We start from the raw sequence: 16,996 nt of genomic DNA on the forward strand, positions 1-16,996 counted from the left end.
AGCAGTTGGTCCCACAAGTAAAACATGTAATTAACCCTCCTTTGGTTTTACAGCACAAATGCCCACAGTCACTGGTGAGCATGTATTTTCTGTATGGAACTCAAACGTGCACAGGTTCAGTGTGTACACAGTTGATTGCCAGCACAAAATGACCCAGGGTCTTTTGTGCAGTCCTCTGCACTGCATTTGGTTTACTGCACAATTATGCACATGAAACAGTGAAGCACAGTTGTTGGGCAGCACAAATGTGCAATCTGATATTCTTGTGAGGGACTGTTGGTGCAGTACACAACACAGCTGTGCTTCTTTGAGGTGTTCACCAAATGACCCAAAGAGTGACTTCCACATAGGAGGGTTAAGGGAATAAATAGTGCTTGCTAATCAAAGTTTCAACATTACAAATCTTAAACAAATTCTGTTTCACAATTTTACTTTAATGTTTTTACTTTTTTAAATTTGCTTAGATTTTAATTCACATTTTTCTAACAACTCTCCAGCAATGAAATGGTACGTGCCATTCGTGAGTAGTCATATTCCAGTATTCTTATGTGGAGATTGGTCCTTATGCGGTGCGGATTGGTCCTTACGCGGTACACAGTGCTTGTGGTTGCACAGAATACAGTGAACTAGCCGATGCATTATCACTCATTTAAGAGCAGCCACTTACAGGCTCTCAACCAGTACGAATGACTACCCTTTTTTTTTACATATTTATGAACACTTAATTAAATGGATCGGTATGTCTACTATCCACTCCAAGCAGAGAAACTGTCCTTTGGTGGGAACTCGCGCCACACGTGCACACAGGTTTTTGCACATTTTTTTGCAGGATGTATTGAGCATGCTCAATCAATTCCTATTTGAATGTATTGTCTCTGCATTTGTGCACAGTCGAAAACCTTGTTACCAGCCAGTCTCTTCTTTGCCGGTTTCCTTTGCTCATTAGATGCTGGATGTGTACAACACCCTTCGCTTTGACAATCCCGACGGTGGTGTCTGGAAGCAAGGCTATGATATCAAATATGACCCAAACCAGTGGAACGAAGATCCACTCAAAGTGTTTGTAGTGCCTCACTCCCACAACGACCCAGGTGAGGTTGACAGTGAGAAATTGTGCTAGCCTTGGGAACCTTACAATGACCATGAAAAAATGGTTACCGGAGCAACCAGCCTGAACAAAGTGCATGTATCAACCAAACCAATGACATTAGAGAAAGTAGAATAGTGTCATGCCACAGGTGAACCCTGCCCGTGCTTGAGTGTACAAGTGCCATAAACATACATGTATGGTTATAGATACCAGGGGCCAATTTCATAGCGGTGCTTCAGCACAAAATTCGCTTAAGTGCAAGAAAACCTTACTCAATAAATCAGGTAACCAGCCAAAACCCCATGTGATGTATATTGTTTTGAGATTGTATTTAGCTTGTTTTTTAGTTAGCATGACAATCAGATAGAGTTTGAGCTGATAACCTTTGTTTATTAAGCAAAGATTTTGCCCGCTTTAAATTTTGTGCTTAAGCAGCTCTATGAAATTGGCCCCTGATTATTACAAAGTTGACACTGCAGTTGCCATTGCAAAGCATACAATGCTTTCAGCTCCAGTTGGTGTGCTGATTAGTTTGTGTGTGCTATTTTTAAACTGAAAATGCATACTTGTGGAATTGTGTGTGGCAGACTTGCATTTACTGTATAAATGTTTACCACGTAGATTCAAAGAATAACATCATGGGCAAATCTGTGAGTAAGGCCAATAGAAAAAATGCACAAGCCAGTCATTGCTCCTGGTACTGTTTTAAAATAGCTTGTACTAAAAATCTAACACTATGTTACTTAAACTCTGCCTGCGTTTATCTTTTTAAGTGCCACTGTCAAGTGATTCTTAGTAGACTGTAGAATTTATCTGCAGCTTCATTTGAAATCAAGAGTAGGCTTCTTGTTTTTTTTAGATACTCAAAAAAAAGTGATAAGGAAAATATGGAAATTGTCATAACGTATTCAGTGCACCAACGTGCTGATGATTTTAACAATGCCCAGGTTGGATAAAGACTGTGGATAAATATTTCAAGGACCAGACAGTTCACATCTTGGATAACATGGTGGTCAAGCTCCAGGAACATCCTAAGATGAGGTTCATCTGGGCAGAGATTTCTTACTTCTCCATGTGGTGGGAGCGCACCAGCCAACAGAGCCGGGACATCACAAAAAGGTGAGGATGAAAATGTTCTCATCGGCAACCTCCAAAGCTGTTTCACTTCTGTTAAATGATACCGGGTTCATTGTCATAGTTTGGAATATCTGTTAGATATCATTGTCATACCTCTGTTTTGGATACTGTCCGTTCATTGGCCCAGAACGATCACATGACAGGGCGACATATCCGCATATGACACTCACCGTGAGACATCTCATTCTACCGACGGTGCGTGTGCGCACATGCGTACTTGCGCGAAACAGAAGAGCTTTGCGTGGTACCCATGATACGTTTTGTGCATAGGCTATTAGGGATTTCGATCGATGATTGCGCTGGTATAGCAGACTCATTCCCGTCCCTGCAGTGTATCAGGTAATGCAGAGACTGTTAACCAGACTATATAAATGTACTCACTGGTACCCGCACTAGTTTGATGTTAGAGTTTACGCAATTAACGAAAGTGAGGGGACAGTGCATTTACAAATGATATCGTTAACGCCTGTTACGTTAATTGTACAGTTTTACAGTAGGCGCATCGTCTTCTGAAATACAGAACTTGTTTCTTTAGATAAATTCCTGGAGACTGAGATATGACAAACACGCATAGCGCCCTCAGGTGAGCGCCCTCGGCTTCACCTCAGGGCGCTATGCGTCCCTCAGGTATTCAAGACGTCATATCCCATCAAATATACAAATATAACATAGTTTGCAGATGGATAAGTCAATACCAGTTTCTCTCATTAATTTGTTGTAAGTCAACTTGCCTTTTGTCATCCTTAAGCACAGGAAGATGCTGATTTACATTTCTGTGACCACTGTCTTTGTGGCAAGTGGCTAGGTTGTTCCTACTGAAATGAGATCATCCCCGAGATTATCCACTAAGCCAGCTTTCTGCCAGTCACGTTGCAGGTTATTCATTGAGATATGACTGGTGGTATATATCATGCTGAAGTAAGAACAAATCTGATTGGTGGTGTGTTTTTAATCTTGTCTTCACTCCATCATTTGTCAGGTTATTAGAGGAGGGCCGCTTGGAGATAGTAACAGGTGGCTGGGTCATGACTGATGAGGCAAACTCCAACTACTTTGCCATGGTAGATCAGCTCATAGAAGGCCATGAATGGATAGAGGCATTCCTAGGTGAGCTGCATGTATGCTGGGCAAGTATAAGACAGTTTCTTTGGGGGCGTGTATGTTAACAGCTTTAAAATTGATCAGTAGTTGAAAGTTTGATTTTGAATAATTAGATTTAAAATAAAAAAGAAATTTGTGAAAGGGGGAAGTTTTTTCATGGACCTGTAATTCAGTGTGATTCTTGAAGTGCAAAGAATGTGCCATTTGTTTTTACGCTTGATGTTCATGCAATCAATCACCTGAAGTTTTCTTACCAAAATGTCGCTGCCAACAACAGGAGTGAAGCCCAAGGCTGGCTGGGCCATTGATCCTTTCGGAATGACCCCTACTGTGGCCTACCTGCTGCAACGCATGGGTTTTGAGGCCATGCTGATTCAGCGTACCCACTACGCCATCAAGAAGTACCTGTCTAAAGAGAAGAAACTGGAGTTCCTCTGGAGACAAAATTGGGGTAAGGAGATCTTACCGTGTTGGGGAATTGTCCAAATCTTAATTTCATCACTAGCTTTAGTCTCAGACTTAAGTGTCCTGAATTTGGTCCAAAGTCAAGGCTTCCAGCTCAGTGTGCTCCTCTCTGGCCAGGAACATGAAACTACCCTCCCCTAAATGAAGCTAAAGGTTGGAATGTTCTTATTTGATTCCAACTGTAAATGTTTAAAATTGATTGTTTAGTCTGAGATGAATCCTCAGCCAGAGGCAAGAACTAGACTTGGAGAAATGGCCCCGGATAAGCATTGCTAATACTTACAAAAGCAGCAAAAGAAAAGCAGATTTCAAGTCCATGAGTCTGTGGTGAGAGAAACTGGTTTGTGGCCAGACTGAGTGACAGATATGAATTTTGAACTATCAAAGTGGCATTATGGGTCTACTGTTGGCTGCAGCGTGTGCTTTAGTGAAGTCTTGACACTAGGCTGTTTTCCTTCGGGGATGGGGGGCTGTGTTATAAGGTTTTTCAGAACCACTGTTCGCCCTCCACCATATCAGTGTATCAATATGAATAGTTTACAGGCTTCGGTCACAATCATTAGATCATTTTCCAAAGTTTTTCATAGTTTTAAATTGTGCTGCTTCTCTCATTGAAAGGCTTCTACAAGAATTTGTCCGTGCCTGCAATACGTAATTCAAAACTTAGTTAATGTAGTTCAAGTTCCAGTGCAGGTTCTAGAACCAGTTTAAGTCACTTTTGCCAGATATGCTATGATAAACGTCAGTTGACGGTGAAAGTAACAGTCTGGTTCCCTGTCTACAGATCATGGTTCCAGCACAGACATGTTCTGCCACATGATGCCGTTCTACAGCTACGACATTCCACACACCTGCGGACCAGACCCTAAGATCTGTTGCCAGTATGATTTCAAGAGACTGCCGGGTGGGCGGATCGCCTGCCCCTGGAGAGTGCCACCCGTCCCGATCACTGAACAGAACGTAGCCCAAAAGTAAGCTGCTGAAATCTGTCTTATAGCAGGCAGTCACACATTGTACACAGTATGCTCAAAATGACTGAGATTTGCGGTTGAATTGCGACTTTTATTTGTCTTATTTTACCCACTTTGAATTCAGACTTACAGAGTGTGATGTTGTTTTCTTGGTCAGTGCCAAATTGTAAAATGTCAAAAAGGTCCCATCAAAATGTTACTTTCCCCCAAATGCTGAATCAAGGAATATTTATCATATGCACCCCCCAAAAAAAGAGATTATGCGGTTAAAAAGTCAAGTCAGCACACAATGCCAAAGTGGTATTCCAAAGATCTCATCTTAAAATCCCAGTTTGGTCAGATCTCTTCTTCCGACCCCATACTGGTTCTAAGTATACCAAGTCGACACAGGGGGAACTGCCTGTGGTCCATCAGAAGGCTGTTGACACTGTGTTCATTCCAGGGCGCAGATCCTCCTGGACCAGTACCGCAAGAAGAGCACGTTATACAGAACCAACATACTCCTGGCTCCCCTGGGAGACGATTTCCGCTACGACAAGGGTATAGAGTGGGACCAGCAGTACACCAACTACCAGAAGCTGTTTGACTACATGAACTCACAGCCTGGCTGGCATGTACAGGTGAGGTACTCATAGGGCAGCGCTAACCAGTTTGTCTTACTCAGGTGCTGTTAACTGCTGGCTGCCGGGTTTAATTTGAAGTTGCATGACAAATTAGCGGGGGATTTTCAAGATTTTTCGTTGTCGAAATTCTTCAAAAATTCGTAACTTCATTTACTGGATGTTAATACACCCACATGAATGAGTGTCTGGTGGCTACTCTGATCTGACAGACAAATCTATATTTCGGCCAGGCCTGCCACCTTTTAAAGAGAGCCCAGATTGTGTGGTGTTACGTAATTTTCTTTTGTTCCCAAAACTGGCGCGGTGCGCTGCTGGCGTTTTTCAAATGCGGCCAGATTAGCATGCAGCAGTATCTTACCACTCATAACTGGAGCGCCAGAGCACTTTTGTCCCCGGTCGTAATCCAGTCGTGCTGAATGTCACAGACAGTGGTATACTCTTTCAAAACAATGACGGATGACCTCTGCTATTGACAACTGAAACAAATGTTTGCAATTCCCAGCAGCCTGGTGCTTTGTTCCCAGCACCGTCTTTTGTTACAAGGCCCAGCTCCTTTGTCCGATTTTGGGCACCCCGGCTGTGCCTATAGAGCCAACGTCTCCGGTAAAGGGGCACCCCGGTACAAAGTGGTTAACCAATTGCTGATGGCATTATTTCACAGTGAACTTGTCTTTGGCTCAGTAGTACTTTTTAAATTGACTACATACCATAACTGAGGCTTTACTATTGCTTAACCCTAACTTCGTAGTCCAGATGGTTTGGTCCTCAAAGGTACAGGATTGAGTGAAGTACAGCCAAACCACTCTTACTTTTACGTTGGGCTTGATCCCCCATTGAACGTTAAAGTAGATTGATTTTGGAAGATTAGGGAACAACCTAGAAAATGTGCTTGAGTAATTTCTATGAAACCACCTTGGGAGTTTATGTGAGTTCATTCAAACATGCTCGGCCAGTTGACAACATTATCGCTGTGAAAGCAAAAACACAGTGTGGATCTTAACGTGTGTATATTTTGGTACATGTATTCCACAGGCTCAGTTTGGCACACTGTCAGACTATTTCAACACCCTTATTGACCACACCAAGGGACCGACTGGTACCCAGCCTCAGGGCTTCCCTGTACTGAGTGGTGACTTCTTCACGTACACCGACAGGAATCAGGACTACTGGTCCGGGTACTACACTTCCAGACCGTTCTATAAGAACATGGATAGATTACTAACTTCACATTTAAGGTGAGGCTGCCTCAATTTTAGATATCAACACATTTTTAGCTCCGGCCTGATTGACATGTATGTCACCAATGTGTTTGGGGAGGGGCTCACACTTACGATGTAGGTGCTACTGTAACACTACCCAATTTCACTGGGAGCTAAGCAGAAAAAATTACTTGTGTGCTAAGCAAGAATGAGCAGACTGCCTGTATGCAGTGTGTGACATTTTGGCTGGTTACCCAGTAAATCTGTGATAATTAAACATTAAACCATTTCAATGCTTCCAACATTGATATCCATTTAGACATTTGAGCGTTTAAACAGAACCAAATTTTTAAAAATACCCCTCTACATTATCCTTAAATGCATCAGCGTTTTATCCCTTTGTGTTTTAACCACTTCCTGCCGGGGCAGTTATCAACGTTGGTGATGCTGGGCCGGGATATTTTTTATTTTTTTTCTGTTTTCAAAATTCTTTAAACATTCCTATCTTCACTTACTGGACCCTTACAAACACGTGAAGGACTGTCTGGTGTTCACTCTAGCCTGACAGACAAAATCTATTGATGCCCGAGTATTTCAGCCAGGCCTGCTGCCTTGTAAAAAGAGTCCAGATTGTTCGGTGTTATATAACTATCTTTTGTTCACGAACCTGGCTTGTGTGCTGCTGGCCTCTTTTCAATAGGGGCCAGATTAGCATGCAGCAGTGCTGTGTGGCTCACCGCTGCGGTGGTGGAGCGCTTTTGTCCCCGGTGGTAATCCGCTCGCTCGAAATACCCAGAACCGTGGTACACTGTTTTAAAACAAGGTGGATTATCTCCACTTTTGAGAGTGAAAAAATGTCGGTAATTCCCAGCAGCCTGGTCTTTTGTTCCGAGTACGGTCTTTTGTTACAAGGCCCTGTTCCCTATGTCCGAGTTCGGAGACCTCGGCCACGCATATAAAGCGTATGTGTCCGGATCCGGAATCCCCGGCAGGGGAGTGGTTAAAGATGCAGTCATATGGCAAATGGAGCAATTTGCCTCCTCAAGATGTACTGAATTCCATAGTTTGTCATTGTTGTGATACTTCTTCCAAATCCAAATTCAGTGAGGGAAGATAAGGAGCAGCCGGCAGATAAAGATAGTTAAAGTGGCCCCTCAGTCACTATTCAAATACCAGTTTAACCACTTCTTGCTAGGGGCATTAATGAATATCGATGATGCTGGGACGGGATAATTTTTATTTTTTTTCCCGTTATCAAAATTCTTTAAAAATTCATATCTTCATTCACTGGACACTTACACCCACATGAAGGACTGTCTGGTTTCTACTCTAATCTGACAGACAACATATATTGACGCTGGAGTATTTCAACCAGGCCTGCTGCCTTGTAAAAAAAGCCCAGATTGTGCGGTGTCATATAATTTTCTTTTGTTCATGAACCTGGCACAGTGCACTGCTGACCTCTTTTCAATAGGGGCTAGATTACTATGCAGCGGTGCTGTGTGGCTCATCGCTGGGGCGGTGGAGCACTTTTGTCCTTGTGGTAATCCACTCGTGCTAAATCCGCAAAACTGTTGTACATGTATACTGTTTCAAAATAAGGCTAGATTATCTCCACTATTGAGCGCGAAAAATTTTTTGGTAATGCCCAGCAGCCTGGTCTTTTGTTACGAGTACTGTCTTTTGTTACAAGGCTCGGTTCCCTTTGTCTGATTTCGGAGACCCCGGCCATGCGTATACATGAAGAATACGGCAACCCCAGCAGCAAGTGGTTAATAATGGGATTAGGTGTATAGTGGGCATATTACAATGAGCACAAACACCTTGTATTTTGCCGCTTGTTGAAAAATCGTTGAATATTTAAATGGCAGCATAAGTATTGTTTAAACTTTTTGTAAATTAAATGGAAATTCACAGCCCTAATAACCAGCTGTTGCTGGCCCCCGGTGTCAGAGAAGGGAAATTCCTGACAGAGTGGGGCCTCCTTTCCTAAGATGCTTTATCCAAAAGCCACCTTTGGAGTGTTTTAAATATGGCTTAATCATTTTTTATTACTGTGGGAGAAGCATAAGATCATAAATCTGTCTTTTTTTTTCCACTTGTGATATTTTTCTCTCCGCAAGTATTGACTTCTGTATTCCATTCCATTCAGAGGAGCTGAAATACTATACACAGTGGCCGCTACGAAGGCTCGGCAAGTTGGAATGGGCAAGAAATTTGACGAGGACACCATGATCAAGATGCTGACTACCGGGAGGAGAAACTTGGGCTTGTTTCAACACCATGATGCTATCACAGGAACATCCAAGGACCATGTGGTGGTGGATTATGGAACAAAGTCAGTTCTTTTGCCTTGATCATATGACAGTTTTATTCTTAGAATTTAATACCATTTTTCTAAAGGATTTATAGATATGAAGACTAAAAATGTTTTTATGAAACTGCATTGTTTGTAGATCTTTAACTGTTAAAAGTTTTATCTACCTATGCTGTTAAAACTTTTTATTTAACTCCCAAAATAATGAAAGTAAAACCAATAGCCTAAAAATATAGGGGAAAAGTGCTTATTTGTTTTTTAAATATTGGATTTTCTGATAAAGTTTGCTTCTTCAGAAGTAATTCTGACATGAAATTTGTTCACCACCTCCCAAAAAAGGGAAAAAAAGTATTCAAATCTTTGTGCTCAAAAATATTGCATCTACACTGTATTAGCTTTCAAAGTACAGGATTAAAAAAGTGACCAATAATCACCCATCTTATTTTTCAGTACTTTTGAAAATTTCATTGATGAACTTGTATATCCAGATTGCTGACGTCCATAAACGACATGCGTAAAGTCATGATGAAATCCATCCATTTCTTGCTGTCACCAGACCAGACGAAGTATGCACCATACACCGCATTCTTCGATGTGGTAAGTTGGCGGCCGATGTGTTGAAACTGAGACAGATCTTTGAACCATTTGCGTTAGCGAGAATATGAATATTCATGAACTATGGGTATTTATTCCAATGTCATTGCATGCAATTACACATCCAGTGTAAATGTGATTTGTTTTGTAAATGCCGCTTATTGTTGGAACAATTTGTGGTTTTTCAGTGGGAAGTGCTGCACGTTCTTGTATTTTCCCTTCCAGGATGAAGAAAGTTCCCACCACGACCTTTTACCTGAAAAGAAAGTCTTAAAACTCTCCACAGAGGCATCAAGGTAAAACTTTGATCAGTTCTTGTCTCATCTTATTCTCAGAACAGGAGCCTCTTGGAAATATGTTTAGATCTTTTCGCTAGATTACCCACACATGAGTGGAAAAAAAACAATGTTTTCATCTGCGTCGTTCGTTATAAAGAGGCTTTCTCACGCAAGTTGCCTTTGTTGTGCACAGCATTGCCGTGTTTTACAACACACTCGCCCAGCAGAGGAACGAGCTTGTGCGACTCTACGTATCGTCGCCAAACGTCCAGGTTACAGACGGAGAGAACAAAGTTATCCCCAGTCAGTCTAATTTGGTGTGGACAGACAACATGCAGACAGCAAGCACAAAATATGAGGTGGGATGTCTGACTCCGCCTAGTTTATATTGCAGTCCAATTCTTAGCGATTGGTTTTTTTTTCAACTTAACAGGCCTCTTAAATGGGCACCAGAAATGATATCAATTTGAGCCTAAGTTTCAGCAGCAGTATTTTCAAAGGGAAAAGCATTTTTTGGCTATGGATCAAACTATCATGCCCACAGTGTTTGTGCTAACCTGATACACAAACTGATTTTGCCAAATCTATAGTAAATCTCACTGCTCTTGGGCATTTGTGTTTAACGTAGGACTTTAAGAGAGGCAAGCTGCATGTTTTAATTATTCGTAAATTTTGTTTCTTCAGCTGGTGTTTCCCGTTGATATCGCTCCACTAGGAATCAAGAAATATCTCATCAAGGACATGGGATCGTCAGAGTCAGAGCGGCATGGTTTGTCCACAGTGGCTATGTACCATGTGCCTGGTAGTGGGACAGAGAAGAGGTGAGTGCATTGGGCCGCGGCTATGACTACCCTGACCATTTCTTGATACTCAAAGCTCATTGTTTCTGCCAGATATAGTAATGCATTTGGTTGTTGGGGTCGAGAGGAGCAATGGACGACAGATTGCCCATGAAGAATTTACCTCAAAGAGGCCAATTTTCAACTTCATTTTTCAATATTTTGGTATCACATGAGCTAGCACTTCCAAGCACTCACATGTATGCGGAAGCTTTGTAAGTAAATTTGATTGCTCATGCTCACCAACTGCCAACCTGCATTCTTCCAAACTGTGCCAAAACTGGCAGGGAAGCATTCTGTTGTCAGTAATTTCTTTTGCAAATTTAACTGGCAAAGAATGGCCTTTGATGTTGTAGCACTCAAATCTCCTAAACAATAAAGAAAAAGGTAACCAAACCATACGAGACTGGTCTGTCTTTGTCTGCAAACGTTGACTTCCATTTTGCATGGGCCTCCAAAGTTCGCCGAGGTTTAATAACACCGTGTGAGTTAGCCTTTGCACTCGCAGCCAGTGATAGATTACCAACCACTGGTTGACGAATACTAAGTCTGTGACATGGCCAAAGAGTTGCTGCTGCCTGAACCTAAGTAATTTAGAAGTTGTCGCAGAAAGAGCATTTTTATGTGCAGTCGGGCATGGTCAAGAAACGTGATATTGTTAAATTCACCTGTTTTTTTTCCAGGGGACCGTTTATTGTTGAGAAATTTTCAGGCTATTCGTCGGGAGACATCAGCATAGAAAACTCCAACCTCAAGGCGGTATTTAAAGGATCCACCGGAATGCTCAAGGTACGGTTGTGGATTGGAGCGAGAGGTCAGTGAAGGGATGCTGCTGATGTGCCTGCCGCATTATGGCAACTGCCACGTGCATTAACCCTCCTATGCTGAAGTCACTCTTTGGGTCACTCGGTAAACACCTCAAAAAAGCACAGCTGTGTCGTTTTGCGCACTACACCAGCATGCAAGAGAGCGACCTTGGGCACTTGTGCGTATTTGTGCTGTAAAACCAAAGGAGGGTGCTGAATTGCTGTCATTTAGCTTAGGATCAACAAAAAAAAGTTGTGTTTTCGGTTACCAGACCCAACCTAGAAAATCATGTGGAACCTATCTCTTCTTATTCGACAAATCAATAAAATATAAAAACTTATGGTGCCTTGAAGCTAGTCACATTGTGCCAGTCTTCTGATGTGATTTTTTTTTTCTGTAAACAGGCAGAGTTTGAGGATGTTTTGGTGTTGATGATATTCAGTGTTTTCAAGGATTGCATTTTTTGGTTGCCTTGCAGTCCTTGACCACCAAAGCTGATGGCAAGAAGACAGACATTGAGCTGTTGTTCATGACGTATGGGACTGTATCCCAGAAGGAAAAAAGCGGAGCTTACCTCTTCCTGCCTGACGGTCCTGCCAAGGTCTGTCAACATCTCAAGCGTGTTATTGGATTTGATAAATTGACAGAATTGTTTAGCTGTTGGACATTGGTGTTTGCTCTCAACTAAAATTTCATTTTTAGGCTTTATGGTCTAGTTTCTTGACACATTTACTTCTCTTCCTTGCGTGTTGCATTTAATTTCCCGACATTTTCAATTCGATTTCTTGAATGTACCTTGTACTGAGTACCGACTATGTCATAAGTCTTCTGGGTTTTTTTTGTTTTGTTATGTTTGCTGTTTCTTGAATGTACCTTGTACTGAGTACCGACTATGTCATAAGTCTTCTGGGTTTTTTTTGTTTTGTTATGTTTGCTGTTTCTGTTTTAAAGTTTGTGTCCAGTGAGTTTTTTTCATTTTAAATTGTTGTTTGTTGTGTGTCTCTGACGTGTTACTCTCAGCATGGGAAAAAAATGAAGTCATCAGAATGGGGTGGTCACTGGTTCTGAATTTGTCCTATGAATTTGGAACAAAACTTTTTTTTATTGATTCCTCTTCAGCCGCTCAGTATGGACGGTCCATTTGTCCGAGTTGTTCGCGGCCCGTTGCTGTCGGAGGTTTATGTCTCCTTTAATATGGTCAGCCATCATGTCACAATCAAGGAAAGTGCTGGTGAGTAAACCGCTCGGGGATTGGCCAGGAGAGACCATTCTCTGTTGTGTGAGCCTGACGATCCCTGTTTCAGTTTTGCTAGAGTTGGTGGTGTTGGTGTTTTTTTGTTTGAAGAATTTCAGTTGTGTACTTTTGGGGATGGTCTTAAGGCTCTCAAGACTAGTCTAGATATTTCTTGCATGGGGAGGGGTCCAATTCTCAGCTTCGTCTGTCTTCAAATTACACCTCAGTTTTATGAATTTGTTGAAATTCTTGAGCTCAGTGCTAGATGAGTATGTATTTGTCTAATGTGAGGCCAAGGGCTGACAAATCCGGGTTTGGTTCTGCCTGTAAATATGTGAAACTGGTTGTGGAGTTGAAGATGGAGTTGAAGACGGCGACTTAGCCAAGATTGGAAAAAAAGGTTGGGTCCATAGGCCCGTGAAGGAAGACCATGACGTGATCCATCCTCTTGTTGTCTGCAGGTGTGGATTCCAGAGTACTGGACATTAGGAATGTCGTGGATATCCGCAGCGTCCGCAACCAGGAGTTGATCATGAGATTGAAATCCAACGTGCAGAATCCTGATAGAATATACTACACAGATCTCAATGGTTTCCAGGTATGGCAGAAAACTGTCTGTGTTTTTTTTTTTTTTTTGCCATTGAGTGATTAAGCAAAATTTAATGTCTTGAGACCAATTTCTTGAAGGTGCTTGGCTGTGCAAATTATTGCAGGACTCAGTTTTGCATACGGCTGCTTTATTTAAAGAAAACATCACTGTGTTAATCAAGAATAGACATTGTTCGGAGGGTAGCCATTTTTTTTCTTATTTAATGCGGCTGGACTGGTTTGGCTTCCAAGTCTTACTGCCATTTTATTTTTGCAAATCAGGGATACCAGACTTTCAGCAATTGCTGGAATTTCAGCTTTTTCATCTTTTGGGGAAAAAAATTCCACCTCTGGTATTTGTTGGCAAGAATATTTTCATACATGAACTTGAATTACGCACCTAGAAATTTCAACAGAAACGGTACTTTCCTACCTCCAGGCGCTTGTTGTATGTGTGAAAGAATGATTTGATTTAGATAAGTGCAGGGCACTGCATAAGCAGTGTCCTTTGAAACACATGTATGTGAAAATCTAGTCTGTGAGGAGCTGTTTGTCGGTTCCCCGCGCAACGTGCGTTTACTTCAGATAACCAACGTAGGGGACCAACTATGCAAGTGAATGCAATGGTTTTTGCAAGCATGTGAATGCAGGATGTACGCACCATTACATGTGTGTACAAAACTTGGAATAACTGTGAGCGCACTTTCTTCCATGTGTCACGGTTGGTCATTGTGTTAAGTTTTGATTTCTAAACATGTCGAAAATTAATTCTCTAAATATGAAATCAGGCGAGAAGATTTAGTGAAATTTGAGTGCATTGGCCCCCCCCAAACTAGATGTCGTCATGTGCCTGGAAGAAGGCTTAGGCCCTTTTGCTGGGAAGCATGATCACTGCAAAAAACCTTTTCCCGGCAAAAGGACGTATGTACGCAACTGTTTTATTTTAATGAAATATGAAGATTTCTTTGCTGGAAGTCTTAAAAAGTGTTTCCCAAGTCATTGAATAAATTGTTCAAATGTTGCTTTTTGTACAGCTTGAGTTGATTTTGGAGTAAATTTATGTGTTTTTACTAAATAAGGAAAGTATGTTTCTTACGCCTTTTTGTCCAGGAGTATTTAGCTGCTGTGCGCATGCTTCCTGGCAAAAGGGCGTAAGCATGCCTTTTGCCCTGCACACGACGATATGCAAACAAAATGGTCTCAAACATGCTTGGCTTTGAATGACATTTTTCTTTCAATTTCAGAGTATAACCTGGGAGTGTCTGCTAAAAATCAGGTGTCTATAGAAAAGACCTTTCAATACTGAACTCACGATACAACCGAGTTACTCACACTCTGCTTTCTGTGTTTTGACATCGTACCAGCTTCAGCAACGTAAGACTCTGGACAAGCTGCCCCTCCAAGCCAATTACTATCCCATGCCCAGCATGGCTTTCTTGGAGTCCAGCGACACCCGGCTGTCCCTGCTTACCAATCATCCATCTGGAGTGGCCAGTCTCCAACCCGGTATGCCTGTATTGGATGCAGAAATATTCTGGGAAATAAGCATAAATCATTAATAACCATTGAACTGGAGCCGCTTTTATAGCACTGCATACTGTCCACTCGTCATATTCTACATGCTTCATAGGATTTAGTTTGGTTGGTAACCAAAGCAAAGGCCTTTCATCAAATGTCAAAGATATCAGAAAGGCTGTTTTTAACACCTATGGCTATGACTTAGAACACTTTTAAATCTGACTTGGATCAAACATTATCTCACAAAGGAAATCTTTCCCATAATGCACTGCCAGCTGGAGCACCTAAAACCAACTTGATAATTCATACTTGTTGAGGCAATCTTACTTTCAGTTTACTTTGGCTGATTATGTCCGCCAAGAAATGCAGTGAACAAGTTTTGTTACTTGTCCACTTACTGCCGTTTGTGAATGGGGTCCTTATCATCAGCTCTCTCCTCCCTCTTCTTAAAAAATTGTTTGCTCTCTTCTCTCTTGTCCAAAGGCTGGTTTGACGTGGTCCTGGATCGCCGGTTGAACCAGGACGACAGTCGAGGGGTTCAGCAGGGTGTCTTAGACAACAAGATCACGGCACTGTCCTACCAGATCCTCCTGGAGCGAACCGATGCTACAAACCAGGTCAGGCCAAGTCCCAACTCTCAAGAGGGGTGACCCAAGGCGGGTGGAGGTTAAGATTTCTTTGGGGCCATGGCGTTTGGCAGGGCATGAAAAAAATATCCGGAGGCTTGAGAATGTTGCTGAGCTCCGGTTTTGCTGTGGTTTACTTTTTTGCAATGGATAAATATCACGGAGAAGAGATGTCCACTCGGGACACATAGAGCCACATCTTACATGAATGGGAATAATAATATGCATGACATAAAAAGTACAGAAATGAGCAGATGGGAAATGCAAAAAATTAATAATAGAGTATTAATACTTATTGCTTAGGGAAGTGCATGCACAGGTACAGTACAGTGAGACTCAACCACTTGCTGCCGGGGGGATTTTTCTTGAGCAAGACAAGATGCCGGCTCATTTTCAAGATTTTCCATTTTCAAAATTTTTCAAAAATTCATCATTTCATTTAATGGCCGTTAATACCAAAATGAAGGACTCTTTGGGCGCTACTTTAAAGCTGACAGGTAAAATTCATTGACTCCTGAATATTTCAGCCAGGCCTGCAGCCTTGGAAAAAGAGCCCTGATTGTGCGGTGTTACATACGATTCTTTTGTTCCCGAAACCGGCAAAGTGCACTGCTGACCTCTTTTCAATAGGGGCCAGATTAGCATGCAGCGGTGCTGTGTGGCTCATCGCTGCGGTGGTGGAGAGCTTTTGTCCCTGGTGGTAATCCGCTCCCTCTAAATGCCTCAAACCGTGGTATACTGTTTCAAAACAAGGCTGGATTATCTCCACTATATAGAGCGAAAAAATGTCAGTAATGCCCAGCAGCTCAGTCTTTTGTGCTGAGCACGGTCTTTTGTTAAAAGGCCCAACTCTTTTGTCCCAGTTTGGGCTCCCCGGCTCTGCATATAAAGCCTCTGTACTCGAAAACGGGTCGCCCGGCAGGGAGTGGTTAAATAGATAACTTACGATGTATACTACAAAGTCTGATGGGTCAGGTGGTGGTGAGCAGAACCTTAACATACCTCCTGGGTTTTTTTTCATCTGTTGTCCCTGGTTTGTTTTTATGTCCTGGACTTCTAAAAAGTTGAAATTATTGGCCGTTCTGTTTTGTGACAATTACAGTTTTTATGGTATGAGCTTACCTTTATCGAATGAAAAGGTTGTGTGAGAAATTGATTTCTAAAATGAGGGTTAGCAAGGAAAAACCTTGATTTGAAAACAACTTTGTCAATACTCACAGAGCCCACCACAGCCGGCGGGCTTCTCCTCCCTCCTGGGCCAGGCGGCTTCCCTCTCCCTGGACCACCCGCTCTACATCCACACCGCCCTCCCCGAGAGCCAAGAGCCCAGTGGCCAGCTGCTGCCCGAGTACCAGATGCTGGACGAGGCATTCCCCTGTGACATGCACCTGCTGAACCTGCGGACCCGAGTCCAACAGAGCGAGGTCATGGTGGAGGCCAAGCGGGAGGCATTCCTGCTGCTTCACCGGATGGGGTTCGATTGCCGGTACCCCGGGGTGGCCCTGTCTTGCTCCACCAACGGTGGTAAGGTGAGGGGATAATGCAGGTCATTGAAAGCACCATACAAGCATACAGTAACCAGTTTTTGGAGTTAAGTACTTAACAGTTA

At 42.4% G+C, this 16,996-nt stretch overlaps 1 protein-coding gene across 4 annotated transcripts in view; it reads left to right on the forward strand.

Moving 5' to 3' along the window:
- The window catches only part of LOC110979321 (alpha-mannosidase 2-like), a 28,484-nt gene that overhangs the window by 6,219 nt on the left and 5,269 nt on the right, over positions 1-16,996 (forward strand). For all 4 annotated transcript variants that reach the window (XM_087140539.1, XM_087140542.1, XM_087140540.1 and 1 more), the window contains exons 4-22: positions 947-1,091; positions 2,038-2,209; positions 3,207-3,334; positions 3,606-3,779; positions 4,578-4,764; positions 5,207-5,384; positions 6,420-6,622; positions 8,739-8,924; positions 9,392-9,500; positions 9,723-9,793; positions 9,969-10,134; positions 10,460-10,596; positions 11,298-11,403; positions 11,900-12,022; positions 12,541-12,652; positions 13,117-13,253; positions 14,608-14,749; positions 15,245-15,378; positions 16,608-16,916. In XM_087140539.1, the coding sequence (XP_086996665.1) occupies positions 947-1,091; positions 2,038-2,209; positions 3,207-3,334; positions 3,606-3,779; positions 4,578-4,764; positions 5,207-5,384; positions 6,420-6,622; positions 8,739-8,924; positions 9,392-9,500; positions 9,723-9,793; positions 9,969-10,134; positions 10,460-10,596; positions 11,298-11,403; positions 11,900-12,022; positions 12,541-12,652; positions 13,117-13,253; positions 14,608-14,749; positions 15,245-15,378; positions 16,608-16,916 (2,919 nt within the window). The remainder of the gene's footprint in view (positions 1-946; positions 1,092-2,037; positions 2,210-3,206; positions 3,335-3,605; positions 3,780-4,577; positions 4,765-5,206; positions 5,385-6,419; positions 6,623-8,738; positions 8,925-9,391; positions 9,501-9,722; positions 9,794-9,968; positions 10,135-10,459; positions 10,597-11,297; positions 11,404-11,899; positions 12,023-12,540; positions 12,653-13,116; positions 13,254-14,607; positions 14,750-15,244; positions 15,379-16,607; positions 16,917-16,996) is intronic.

Source organism: Acanthaster planci, linkage group LG08 (assembly GCF_054643075.1).
Source record: "Acanthaster planci isolate LZ-2023a linkage group LG08, COTS_SCS, whole genome shotgun sequence".
NCBI lineage: Eukaryota > Metazoa > Echinodermata > Asteroidea > Valvatida > Acanthasteridae > Acanthaster > Acanthaster planci.